At 38.0% G+C, this 13962-nt stretch overlaps 1 protein-coding gene across 3 annotated transcripts in view; it reads right to left on the minus strand.

Moving 5' to 3' along the window:
- Positions 1 to 6165: 6165 nt before the first annotated feature.
- The window catches only part of KRIT1 (KRIT1 ankyrin repeat containing), a 38452-nt gene continuing 30655 nt past the window's right edge, over positions 6166 to 13962 (minus strand). For all 3 annotated transcript variants that reach the window (XM_055589700.1, XM_055589699.1, XM_055589701.1), the window contains 4 exons: positions 13323 to 13410; positions 12651 to 12857; positions 6984 to 7100; positions 6166 to 6664 (listed from right to left, as the gene is read on the minus strand). In XM_055589700.1, the coding sequence (XP_055445675.1) occupies positions 6596 to 6664; positions 6984 to 7100; positions 12651 to 12857; positions 13323 to 13410 (481 nt within the window). In that variant the 3' untranslated portion in view covers positions 6166 to 6595. The remainder of the gene's footprint in view (positions 6665 to 6983; positions 7101 to 12650; positions 12858 to 13322; positions 13411 to 13962) is intronic.

Raw genomic sequence — 13962 nt, forward strand, 5'->3', positions numbered from 1 at the left:
AAATTACTTCCTAGACTGTGAAAAAAGCGACGTGCGACTGGATGCACACGTGCTCAAGGTGGGTATCCCAGGGACATAGAACAAAGGGAGGACACGCAGAGCTGCGGGTGTTGAGGGGAAACGGAGAGGGAGATAACCTGGATTTGGCTTAGAGGGTCGCTGATGTGAAGTCAGAGAGCTTCGCGTCACCTGGAGTCTTCCGCTGGCGAGTCCGGCGGCGGGCGCGCCTGCTGTTCGTCTCGGACGCAGGCCTGGCCCGTAGCGACAGTGGCCCGGCGCCTGGGCTCCGCCGCGCCCGCGCGTTTGTGAGCTGGCTCCGGGTCACGCGAGAGCCCCCGGAGGGGCCGCGCGCCAGAGCGCGCGTCTGGGTCCTCAGCTTGAGCACTGGCCTTTCCTAGGGAGACAGGTTCTGATTGAGTGGGTCGGCGGCCGCCCTGGCTTCTGATTCCAAGGAGCAGCCGGAGTGGAAAGTCACTGGGTAGGGCTTGACCCTCAGAGGTTACCACACGCTAATCCACTCGGGTTCAACCTGACGGAGAGTCGTGCTCTGAGGTGCTGCTCCCCAGCCTGGTTTTCGTGCCTGCGCGGTAAATGGCAGGTGATACATGGGAGCGGCGGGGGTGCGGACAATGGCATTTAGTAACATGGAGGACGCAGCTTGTCACCACGCCATCTCACTTGATTTGACCAAACCGCTTCTTGGAGTCCACCCTCTTTTGTTTCGGTTACTCCCAGGCCATTCTTCAGGCCAGACGAGGCTCCCATACCATGAACCAGGCTGAAGGTGAGCGACTGGAGCTCTGGATAATGGAGTATGCTCAACTCCAGGAGGTGGCGACTGCACCAGTGTTTAAAAGGGTCCAATGAAAGTGAAAGTGGAGAGTGAAAAAGTTGGCTTAAAGCTCAACATTCAGAAAATGAAGATCATGGCATCCAGTCCCATCACTTCATGGAAATAGATGGGGAAACAGTGGAAACAGTGTCAGACTTTATTTTTCTGGGCTCCAAAATCACTACAAATGGTGACTGCAGCCATGAAATTAAAAGACGCTTACTCCTTGGAAGGAAAGTTATGACCAGCCTAGATAGCATATTCAAAAGCAGAGTCATTACTTTGCCAACAAAGGTTCGTCTAGTCAAGGCTATGGTATTTCCTGTGGTCATGTATGGATGTGAGAGTTGGACTGTGAAGAAGGCTGAGCGCCGAAGAATTGATGCTTTTGAACTGTGGTGTTGGAGAAGATTCTTGAGAGTCCCTGGGACTGCAAGGAGATCCAACCAGTCCATTCTGAAGGAGATCATCCCTGGGATTTCTTTGGAAGGAATGATGCTAAAGCTGAAATTCCAGTACTTTGGCCACCTCATGTGAAGACTTGACTCATTGGAAAAGACTCTGATGCTGGGAGGGATTGGGGGCAAGAGGAGAAGGGGACGCCAGAGGATGAGATGGCTGGATGGCATCACTGACTCTATGGACGTGAGTCTGAGTGAACTCTGGGAGTTGGTGATGGACAGGGAGGCCTGGCGTGCTGCGATTCATGGGGTTGCAAAGAGTCAGAATCTGATCTGAGACCTAGAGGAGTTGATTTAAAGGCGGGGCTGCCTTTGAAGTTTCCAAGAAGCATACTGGGGAATGAACATGGGCAGGAGAGGTGGCTGAGCTTTGAGAAAGGTCCTGAGGTGAGTGTGACCTCCTTTCAAACCTCATCATCTAGACAACAAGACAAGGAAGAGTTACAGGACTAATTTAGTCCTAGCCTAATATAACCAATATAACAGTATTATCAAAAAACCGGAAACATTTGTAGAATATGAGGATGTAATTGAAGAACCAGATCAAAGAGCTTTTAGAAAAGGAAGGAAAATAAAAAACTTTAAAGGGGTCGTCCTTGGACTTCCCTGGTGGCCCAGTGGTTAAGAACTGGCCTGCCAGTGCAGGGGACGTGAGTTTGATCCCTGCTCCGGGAAGATCCCAAGTGCCACAGAGCAGCTAAGCCTCTAGGCTACAACTGCTGAAGCCGCACCTTGAGTCCATGCTCCCCAATGAGAGGAGCTAGCTCACTAAGCCTGCGTACCACGTGGAAGACCCAGCATAGCAACCCCCCCCCCAAAAGAATGTAAGAAAAAAAGAATTCCCTAAAATTATTTTAATTCTTAATTTTTGCCTATATGAAATTTATGGGCAGGATGGTGCCAAGGTATTTCCTTTCCATACTGATAACCATGTACCTAACAAGATGCTTTGTGGGTTGCTCTACCTTTGCCCATTTTTCAAATGGCATTCTTTGGCTTGATTCTCATTCTACTCTTTCTGGGTGGCTTTAAATCTGTTCCTGTAGTTTCAGTTGCCACTCCTGCTTCAGGCCAGGGGCGTCTCCACCTGCATGTCCCTTAGGCACCAGGATTTTCAACACGTTTCTTCAAACCCTCCTCCTCCCTTCCCTGTCTTAAGCATTGTTGTCATGTAGTCACTAAGTCGTGTTTGACTCTTCGAGTGACCCAGGGAACCCAAGGATCGGACCCGGGTCGCCCACATTGCAGGCGGATTCCTGGGTCAGGAAGATCCTCTGGAGAAGGGAACGGCTACCCACTCCAGTATTCTGGCCTGGAGAATTCCATGGACTGTATAGTCCATGGGGTTGCTAAGAGCCAGACACGACTGAGCGACTTTCACTTTGAAGTAAAATATGAAACCACATAACCTCTAAATATGTGGTGGTACTCAGGTTACACAGTATAAGAAAATGAAAACATTTACATTTCTGTTAGGAAGTTTGAGTCTTAAGCTTTTTAAAAGATAGAAAACAAATACTGTTTTTATTACAATCATGTATGTTTCTAATTCATTTTGTATTTGGAACCAGACTGCCTTGATATGAATCCCAGCTCCACAGCTAATTAGATATGTTCTTCCACAAGCTACTTAATTGTTTCTCCATCTGTTAGATGGGAATAATACTAACTGCTTCTGTGATTGTTATGAAGATTAAATGAATTAACATATCTAAAAGTGCTCTGAATAATGCCGGGCCTATAGTAAACACCATTTTAAAGTATTAGTTATTTGTATTATTTAACTAATGGGGAAGTAGCTGCCTAATTTTCTGCTTATCTTTGGTGCCCTTCCAATGGATTCTGAACAACCAGTACTTCCTCCTGTCATAGAAATTGTCCGAATGTACTGAAATTGCTTTTCTCACCTACACCTTAAGATGTCCAAAATACATTTCTTTGCCTCAGGTACTCTTATTTCTAAGAACTTCCAGGGCTTACCCCTCTTTTGCTTTAGGTCCTTTCCAGTCTGCTTATCCCTGCCTCTTCAAATATCAAGTATGATCATAGAGTCATTCTAGCTTTATGAATACAATATTAAAGAGGAATCATACCATCACAGATGAATTTTTGTTGAGGTACTATTTTTTGCATGTACTCACACCAACTTAATTTTTCAATTTCTATACACACAGTACAGCAAAAACAATTTAAATTCTTCCCATTTTCATCTTACTGAAATAATTTCACTGGAAGTGTTTTTTTCTGTTATAAAGTAAGGAACTGATTAATAAATCAGTTTTTTTTTTCCATATATCAAATTCTTCTAATTAGTTTTTGCCATTGAGTTCCTCAGGATCAAAATAAAACCTAAATTTTATTTATGCAATCCTTTATTAAATTTGGTCAAGGACTATGGGTAGTTTTACTTTGTTAAATATTTCCATCAAGTCTTTCTAGAGTCAATTTTGGCAATTTTTAATCTTATAAGATGTGGTTCTTCAGTACATTTTCTTCTTTGTAATGCAGTCATCATACAGTGTTACCTATTCTGGTTTTATTTCTATAATGGAAATTCATTTGCAGTGATTTGGATAAACAACAGTTTGAATTCACTTCTTAGCTAAAAATGAGAAAATTGTAATTCCTCTCATCAATTCTCCAAGACCATCCTTGAGGTCAAAACATCTTACCTCATCTCCTCTCCCCTCAGCTGTCTTCACACCATTCACTCCTGCTTATTCCTTGGACACCAGCTCAAGCAGCGCTGGCTTGAGGAATCCTCTCCTGATCTATTATCAAGTTTCCCTCTTTTTGCTTAAATAGTAATTTTAACTTTTATATTATAGTTTATGTGAGTACTTTGCCTCTCTCATTAAACTTCGATTCCTGAAGGCAGAGACTTTTTCTTACCACTGGCTCCCTGGCACATAAAAGGCAATCAAAGAATGATGAAAAGGAAAATAGTATCTTTTACCCTCAGTGCTCATAACCTCCTAGGCACTCATTAAAAGCTGTCTGCATTTCCCCTTTATTGTTTACTTCTGGTTTGTTATGGTCTGACAATAATGCATTTTATCCCTACTAATTTTGAAATTGACTTAATGCTGTATATTTTTAAGCTTTTAATAGCCATGCTACTCTAATAGTTTCCTCTTCCCTTTTCCCAGCACTGCCATACTGTACAACTCCAGGAGGGTACGTGGTATTAAGTAGAGGAGGGAGTTCTTTGATGCAGCCGAGATGTATCCTCACCTCCCTCTATGAAAAAAAGAGCATTCAGCTATCTCCTAGAGTGAGTTAGAACAGCAATTCTAAACCCTAAGCTGTATATAAAAATCACCTGGGATACTTTAATACAGAAATGCTTGGGCCCTACCTAAAATTATTGAGTCATAAAGCAGTAGAACTCCCCATACAACATTACTGCAGAGCCAGGGTTGGGAAACACTGGGCTGGAAGCACAGAATGAGTGTGGGAGAAATGGATAGATATTAATCTGGATAGGTGGGTTAGCATATTCAGTACTAAGGAACTGGAATTTAACTTTACACGCAGTGAGGAGGATTTTCAGAAGGTAATGAAATAACTGGATCTATGAGAGAGGTGTGGAGAAACAGGTGGGCAGAATGTAGGCTCTGAGTTGGGAAGCCAGGGGAAGATGCTACAATGAGCCCAGGAACAGACGTCAAGGACTTGAACTATGGTGGTTGCAGTGCAAACACAGGCAGGGAACAGGAAGGACTCACAGGGCATTTGACAGAACTTGGTAAGAGGACTGTGTAGGATGATTAAAGGCAGAAAAGCTGTAGAACACTCCCAAATTTCCAGGCTAAGCAGCCACGTGCAGTCTGATGCCATTAACCAGACAATACAAGCATTAAGGAGAGAATGGGGCAGGAGATGGAACAAACTGCTTCCAGCTATGATGAAATAGATGTTCCTTGTGTAAACCACTGACGGGGAGCTGGAATAGCAAGAAATTAAGATCAAGAACTCAGAAGAAAGGCTGAGGCTAGAGTTTTAGGTCTGGGAGTCAACAGAGTATTTGGTAATAACTGAGGCCACTGAAATGGATGAAACTGAGCAGAGCACTGTCTATGTAGTCAAAGATGCTTAGCATCGAGGTAAAGATAAATCAGGGTTTCTCTTTTAATTTACTGAACCACATCATCTTAATAAAGCTCAGCAGACCACCGTTAAACATACACAGAAGTCAATCTGAAGAGTAGATGATGATATGAAAAAATTATCTGCAATGTGTGGGCTAATTTTAAATGTGACTGTTGAATCTCTGAACTGTCTCTGAATTGAATACAACAATTCTTGGAATTGGAAAGACTAATTTCTGGAAAACTTGGAAAGCCTAATTTCAATATTAAATGGCAGATTAATCAAATTAGCTACTCATATGACATCAGTGCTTCCCTAAAGAAAACCACCAGATATCTGGTGATCTACTTCCTACAATGTAAAGGCAGTATTACACCATTGTGCGAACTCATAAAAATACAGCATGTTCTTAATAAATGAAACAACTAATACCAGAGACTGTCCCTTAGTCTGTGTGTCCATGTGTGTATGAGTTTGTGTGCCAGGAAGTTTGTATAATTTACTTAACTTTAATAATACAAATTCATTTCTGTGTCTGGAATTGCATCAACAGAAAACAAACTAAAACTTAAGAGAAAATTCACAGGCTCTGCTATTTTGAAGACAGTGAATGAACCTGTCTAGAATGAGTCCCTGAAATCCTTGTTTTTAAGAGGTACTCAGATAATTATGATGCAGGAGTTTCAATAACTATAATACTTTGAGATATACTAGCTTATTTTAATTAAGTATCTTAACATGTGAAAAATGTTCAAAGATTACAAAAACACATTTTAAGTAATAGTGTTATATATGCTTTAAGTAGAAAACATATTTTCTTTATTCAGATGTTGACTTTCTGTATATTTTGAAATGATACACACATAAAGATATAGCAAACCTGTATTTTTAATTTCATCATATTCCCCTCTAAATTCTTTATCATTTACCAAAAATAACTTTTTTAAAGCTTACTGTTTTGTCTAATGTTATACAGACTATCAATCTACACATTTTTGTGTGTTTCTCTTAAAAATTAACTTATAAGGATATTATATAAAACTAATTGGTATATCACACACCAAACATGAGTACAGATTCTGTACAATGTAATAGTATACATATATATTACAAGAGACTAAATGCCTTGTTAAAAGTAAGGTTAAGAAATCTTTCATGGAAAAAATCTACATCACAAAATGTGGTGGCTTGAGTATCAGCTGGTTTCCTCTCACGAATTTCTTTCCATGGGCATTAACTGTCCATTTAGCTTCATCAGCAGTTTTACCACAAGGCCGGCCTACAAAGTAAAATACATGTCAACAATAAATTTGAAACATATAAAAATGTGTAAATGACATACATGGCAGTAGACAGAGTGTTCTCTATTTGAAAAGGAATTTTTCATTGTTATAAGAGTGCAATAAATTATCCAGCTAAGTTTCTTGCTTTGTTTAGGAAAGACCTGCCTTTTTACCTTGGTCTTAAATAATATTAATTTCACGTTAGAGGTTTTACTTGAAGTAAAATGGACTGTCGTTTTTTAAGAAAGAAATAATTTTACTAATACAGTAGAGTTTATTACTATCAGGTAAATCAAGAACTGATTAGGTACTTACCTGTTTTGTATGTACTATAAAGCTCATTTTATTTTCCATGCTATGGATCTGAAAACATGAATCAGCATCTCCCAATTGCCACATAAAGCAACCATACTTAAGACTGATGAGTAAAGCCTGCAACATAATTGGAAATCATTAATATTGAAATATTTATTAAAAACAACACCTATCTGCTCTTACTATCTACACTTATCTAAGCAGGTCTAAACAGAATGGTTCACTTGGTAACTTGACATAGCCTGCAGCACAGAGCCATAGCAGACTTCTTGAGCAATGACACTCTTTTTATCAGAATGACAAAATTATTTGAAGATGCCCATTCTGTGCTATGTATATATATTTATGCACACACACACATTCAGCCATGAGAAATAAGGATATCCTGTCTTTTGCAACAACACGGATGGAACTGGAGGACCTTAAGCTAAAGAAAGACAAATACCATAGGATGATACCACTTAATATGTGCAATCTAAAAAAGCCAAACTCATAGAAACAGAGAGTAGAATGGTGGTTATATCAGGGACTGGCGGGTGGGGGGAATTGAGATGTTGGTCAAAGTAGTACAAACTTTCAGTTATAAGATGAATTAAGTTCTGGGAATCTAATGTGGGGCATGGTGCTTATAGTTAGCAATACTGTACTATATGTTTGAAACTTGCTAAGAGAGTAGATCTTAAATGTTTTCACCAGAAAACATAAATTATAATTATGTGATGTGATAGAGGTGTGGCTAATGCTATAGTGGTAACCATTTTGAAATAGGTTAAGTATAACAAATCAACACACTGTATGTACATTTTAAACTTACCCAATGATGGGAAAACAAAGATGCCCGTTCTATTAGTGGCTTTCAAGAAAATTAAGTGTACTAAAAGTTTACTTTCTGCAGGTTAAAAACAATTCCTTTTACTATGTTCAGTACCTTTTGAATATTCATACAGTACTTTCAGATCTGAAATTTATTTAATGTGGTAAAATTGGTGACTTAGGCAATTTCGTATCACTGAAAATAAGTACATTGTTATATTTATAGTAAGTGAAAGAAAGTGGAAGTCACAGCTGTGACTGACTCTGAGACCCCATGGACTATACAGTCCATGAAATTCTCCAGGCCAGAATACTGGAGTGGGTAGCCTTTCCCTTTTCCAGGGGATGTTCCCAACCCAGAGATCAAACCCAGGTCTCCTGCATTGTAGGCAGATTCTTTACCATCTGAGCCATGGGGGAAGCCCATATTTATAGTAAATATAAGCACTATTTTAAAAATCAATAATATATCCTTCATATATTCAACTGAACTATTTAAAAAACAATGACAGTACCTTGTACCTACATGTTCTAAATAATGGTATATTTAAATAGGAATCCAATATATTCGATTATTTAAAAAATAATTATCTCCTAGTAATAACTTGTATTTTCTTACCCTAAAAATAAATATATTCTTTGCATACATATATAAAAGAAAATGTTCATGCCATCCTTTAAAATAAGTATATTTAGAAACATTACCTCTCCAGGACTAGCAGTTCTTAACATAATGATTGTAAATAATAAACAAAGGATATGCCAGAAAGATTATGATTTAGGGCATTTTGAAAGTGAGGTTCTGTAAGTGAAACATAATGTAATTAATTTACATGTGTATACCATGTCTAATGGGAAAATAATAACATTTTGCTTACAAATAGCTATACTTATAAAATATAACATATGGGTAGGATCTGCTAAGATAGCTATTTACACAAAGTACACACTGAAACAGAGTTTTAAATGCAAATGAAGATATTTTTTCAGATGAAGGTGTTTACTCTATTTAAGCAAGTCTGTCATATTGACCATATAGACACCTTAGGTCTTGCTCAATCTAAGACAACTGACGACAAGCTGACTGTTCTCATCTTTGATGGTTTGAAAATCTTAGAGCTTTTATAGTGCCATAAATTTACCTGTAGCTTACAGAGCACACAGGTAATGATTATGTGGCGAGAAAACATTACCCTTGGTTTCAATCACCTCTGTATATACCCAATGACAGCATTTCTATTTCTAGAAAAAGCAGATTCTTAATAATCCTATTATCATCCTCTGCCTGCTACTGCTATCTCACTCAATTCCTGGAACAGAATATTATTCATAGGATGAAATGTTATAAGATATTACTGAACCATCCTTTGAATACTATATAAAGCTTTTTACTGTTGCCTAAATTTGGAATGCTACCAAAAGTCAAACATAATATACAGTTTAGAGAAAAGGCTCAGTGTTACGCCCATGGCATCACCACCAGTTCAGTGAAGAAGAATTTGCAGATATTGATATAAAATGCTCTAAAATAGCAGAGGGCGAATTTCTTGAAATGACAAGGGGAATTTCTTTCATTTCCTCTAACAAACAGTACAATAGGGAATAAAAAAGTAGTTATAAGCTAATAAACAGTTTATATTTTGTATGAATAAAATAGTCTAAATAGAAAATGATACGAAATGACTCAAAAACAAGCCAATATCAAAGACTTCAAAAAGTCACGTTCCAAGTGAATTACTGAAGCCAGTCCCTCTTCTGCATATGTCCCTGCATTGTCCTTCTCTCCATTCACAGGCATATCTAATAGTATGGTAAAATAACTGCTGCCATAACAATGATTCTGAGTTATCATGAAACTACCGCTGGGATATTTTCAGAAGTTATGTGATTACATAAATGAGACTTAAATGATGAAAATAAGAATTAGGTTTACAGTGACATTTCCTAATCTAAAATGCCTTTTTACATAAGCTTCGCTTCAGTTCAGTTCAGTCGCTCAGTCGTGTCCAACTCTTTGCGACCCAGGCCTCCCTGTCCATCACCAACTCCCAGAGTGCATGCAAACCCATGTCCATACAGTCGGTGATGCCATCCAGCCATCTCATCCTCTGTCGTCCCCTTCTCCTCCTGCCCTCAATCTTTCCCAGCATCAGGGTCTTTTCCAATGAGTCAGCTCTTCGCATGAGGTGGCCAAAGTATTGGAGTTTCCGCTTCAGCATCAGTCCTTCCAATGAATATTCAGGACTGGTTTCCTTTAGGATGGACTGGTTGGATCTCCTTGCCGTCCCAGGGACTCTCAAGAGTCTTCTCCAACACCACAGTTCAAAAGCATCAATTCTTCAGCGCTCAGCTTTCTTCACAGTCCAACTCTCACATCCATACATGACTGCTGGAAAAACCATAGCCTTGACTAGACGGACCTTTGTCGGCAAAGTAATGTCTCTGCTTTTGAATTATGCTATCTAGGTTGGTCATAACTTTCCTTCCAAGGAGTAAGCGTCTTTTAATTTCATGGCTGCAGTCACCATCTGCAGTGATTTTGGAGCCCAATAAAATAAAGTCAGCCATTGTTTCCACTGTTTCCCCATCTATTTACCATGAAGTGATGGGACCGGATACCATGATTTTAGTTTTCTGAACGTTGAGCTTTACGCCAACTTTTTCACTCTCCTCTTTCATTTTCATCAAGAGGCTTTTGAGTTCTTCACTTTCTGCCATCAGGGTGGTGTCATCTGCATATCTGAGGACTGACATTTCTCCCGGCAATCTTGATTCCAGCTTGTGCTTCTTCCAGCCTAGCATTTCTCATGATGTACTCTGCATATAAGTTAAATAAGCAAGGTGACAATATACAGCCTTGACGTACTCCTTTTCCTATTTGGAACCAGTCTGTTGTTCCATGTCCAGTTCTAACTGTAGCTTCCTCACCTGCATATAGGTTTCTCAAGAGGTAGGTCAGGTGGTCCAGTATTCCCATCACTTGAAGAATTTTCCACAGTTTATTGTGATCTATACAGTCAAAGGCTTTGTCATAGTCAATAAAGCAGAAATAGATCTTTTTCTGGAACTCTCTTGCTTTTTCGATGATCCAGTGGATGTTGGCAATTTGATCTCTGGTTCCTCTGCCTTTTCTAAAACAGCTTGAACATCTGGAAGTTCACGGTTCATGTATTGCTGAAGCCTGGCTTGGAGAATTTTGAGCATTACTAGCGTGTGAGATGAGTGCAATTGTGCAGTAGTTTGAGCATTCTTTGGCATTGCCTTTGTTTGGGACTGGAAAGAAAACTGACCTTTTCCAGTCCTGTGGCCACTGCTGAGTTTTCCAAATTTGCTGGCATATTGAGTGCAGCACTTTCACAGCATCATCTTTGGATTTGAAATAGCTCAACTGGAATTCCATCACCTCCACCAGACCAAGATGGTGGAATAGAAAAGCTCTGAAGTGTTCTAACAGGTATTCACAGTCCAATCCACACTTCATCCTGCCCCCAAATATGTTCTTGTAACTAATTCAAATTTTCAAAATGAACCACTTGTTTCAGATATTTTACTTCCTTTTAAAATTTGTATCTTTTTCATTCATATCTAATTAATTTTTAAATAGATAATACAATCACAGTTAAATTTTTTTTTAAGTTGCAAAATGCTATAAAGTGAAATGTCTCCCTTCTACTTCTATGCCCAGTTACATAGTTTCCCTTCTCCAAAGCCTTTAAGAAACTTCTTATCCACACAAAAGCACCACAACACATATTTATATAAATCTAGTTTTCACTTGCCCACATTTTTTGAGGTATAACGGACATATGACATTATATTAGTTTCAGGTATACAGCATGATTCAGTATTTGTATATACTGCAAGTATTGTTAACATTCATCACCATACACAGTTAACACATTTTTTTGTTGTGATGAATTTTAAGATTCATCTCTCAGCAACTTTCAACTATGCAATACAGCATTATTAACTAAGCTCTATACTACATCCCATGACTTATTTTAAAGCTCAGAGTTTCTATCTTTTGACCCCCTTTACCTATTTTGCCCATCTCCCAACTCCCTGCCTTTGGCAACCAGCAGTCTGTTCTTATTTCTATAAGCTTCTTTGTTTTTTTAAGATTCCACCACACACAAATGAGATCATATAGCATTTATCTTTGTCTGACTTACTTCACTTAGCATAATGGCCTCAAGGTCCATCCATATTATTGCAAATGGCAAGACTTCATTCTTTCTAATGGCCAAGTAATAATATTCCATTGTGTGTGTGTGTGTGTGTGTGCGCGCATGTATAACCTTCATGCTCATGCCTACATACACAGGGATGACTGAGTACTGGGGCTTGCCTTTGTAAATATCTATCCTGTGCAAAAAGCTGCTCCATACGTAGGAATTCCCCCCAACAATCCTGTAACAACATAAAACACACACACACACATTTTCTCTAGCCATCTGTCCACTGATAACCCTTAAGTTGTTTATCTTGGCCACTGTAAGTAATGTTTCAATGAAAAGGGATGTGCGTGTATCTTTCTGTGTTAGTGTTTTTGTTTTCTTCAGTTAACTACCCGTTACCACCCATTTTTACATGAATGATAGCATATTACATATGGTTCAGCACCAAATATATCTTAGGGATCATTCTACACAAAAATATTCTTCATTTTTTTGTATGGCTGCAAGGTATTTCAATGTAGAAATGTACTACAATTCCCTATTGGTAATCATTTTGTTTTCAACCCCCATCCTCTGCTATTATAAATGAAACTGTTCATGTAGCCTGGTACTGTTATTTTAAATATTATATATATAGTGTGACTGGTCAAAAACAGCTGAAAAGATAAAAATCTACCTTAGTTTCCATGTTGAGGAGATGAAGTCCTTTTATATTCACACCTACATACACAGGGATGACTTTATGATTACTGGGGCTTGCCTTTGTAAATATCTGTCCTGTGAAAAAAGCAGCTCCATATGTAGGAATTTCCCAACAGTTCTGTAAGAACATGCGCTGTAGGTGATGCATTTCTTTACTGACACCTTCACTTGTACTAAGATTCTAAAAACAAAGTAAAATAAGGAGATGTGAAAGGAGAATGTACCTTTAACAATCCAAACAGGTCAACTAAACAGTCTCTAAAATCAAGGCTAACCCAAAGAATAACATGTGTGACATTATCCCGAGGGCATTTTTTCTTCTGAGATCTTCTATTAAAAAATAAAAATCAAGGTCTAAAAATAATGCTTATTTATTACATTTTAAGTACATGGATAAAGACAGTATATTATTTCATATTTTTAAAAAATCTCTAGCACTTACCACAGTACCAGCATACAGAAGGTAGTCAGTAAAAAATTCTATATTGTTAAAAATAAAGTATCTTGCTACTTTTTCTTTCAGATATGTGAACTATAACTTTTTAATTTCAGGAATATAAATTTAATGTACCTATGTTTAAAACATTAATAATATTAACAAACTGTCAACGAGGCTATGTCTTTTTATTTCTATGTAACAGCTTACCTTGTATTCATGAAGTATTCGGTTTGTCCAGTGAGGTGCCTTACTTTTCAATTTGGTAATAGGTACAATAGATTTGAGATTTTCTTCACTGTAAGCAAATATGCCAACATTTTAAAAATAAATTATCTTTAGTAGCTAAAGTAATATAATCATCTAGATATAAATGGTTTTAAATGATTTTTGAGCTGAAAAATACTATACTTAAAATATCAGAGAACTCGACATTTTAAGCAAGAAGTCATGATCCCAACATTGCTCAGTCTAGAGAAATGTTTCTTTTTTCAGTAAGCACAAAATATTTTTGAATACTGAAAACTACAATAAACAAACTTTAGATGTGCTAAACTTCAGTGTTTTCTCACAACATGAAACATGAACTAGTTTTTGGGTGGGTTGTGAAATGTGTCTGCCTTATAACATTTTTTTTTTTTTTACTACTTATCTAAGTAAGGTTTTAGTGAACTTATTTAAACATACAGTAAAGAAAGACAAGTAAAAAGCATATCACGCTATATTCAAATATAAGAAAAATAACCTTGGAGAGAATGTAACTTAAAAAAGAATGTATTACTATAGGTTTTCTTCTCATTCCATGCCTTATGTTATTTAATTCCAAACCAGTGTCTAAATAGTTCTTAAT

Source organism: Bubalus kerabau, chromosome 8, assembly GCF_029407905.1.
Source record: "Bubalus kerabau isolate K-KA32 ecotype Philippines breed swamp buffalo chromosome 8, PCC_UOA_SB_1v2, whole genome shotgun sequence".
In the NCBI taxonomy this organism is placed as follows: Eukaryota; Metazoa; Chordata; class Mammalia; order Artiodactyla; family Bovidae; genus Bubalus; species Bubalus kerabau.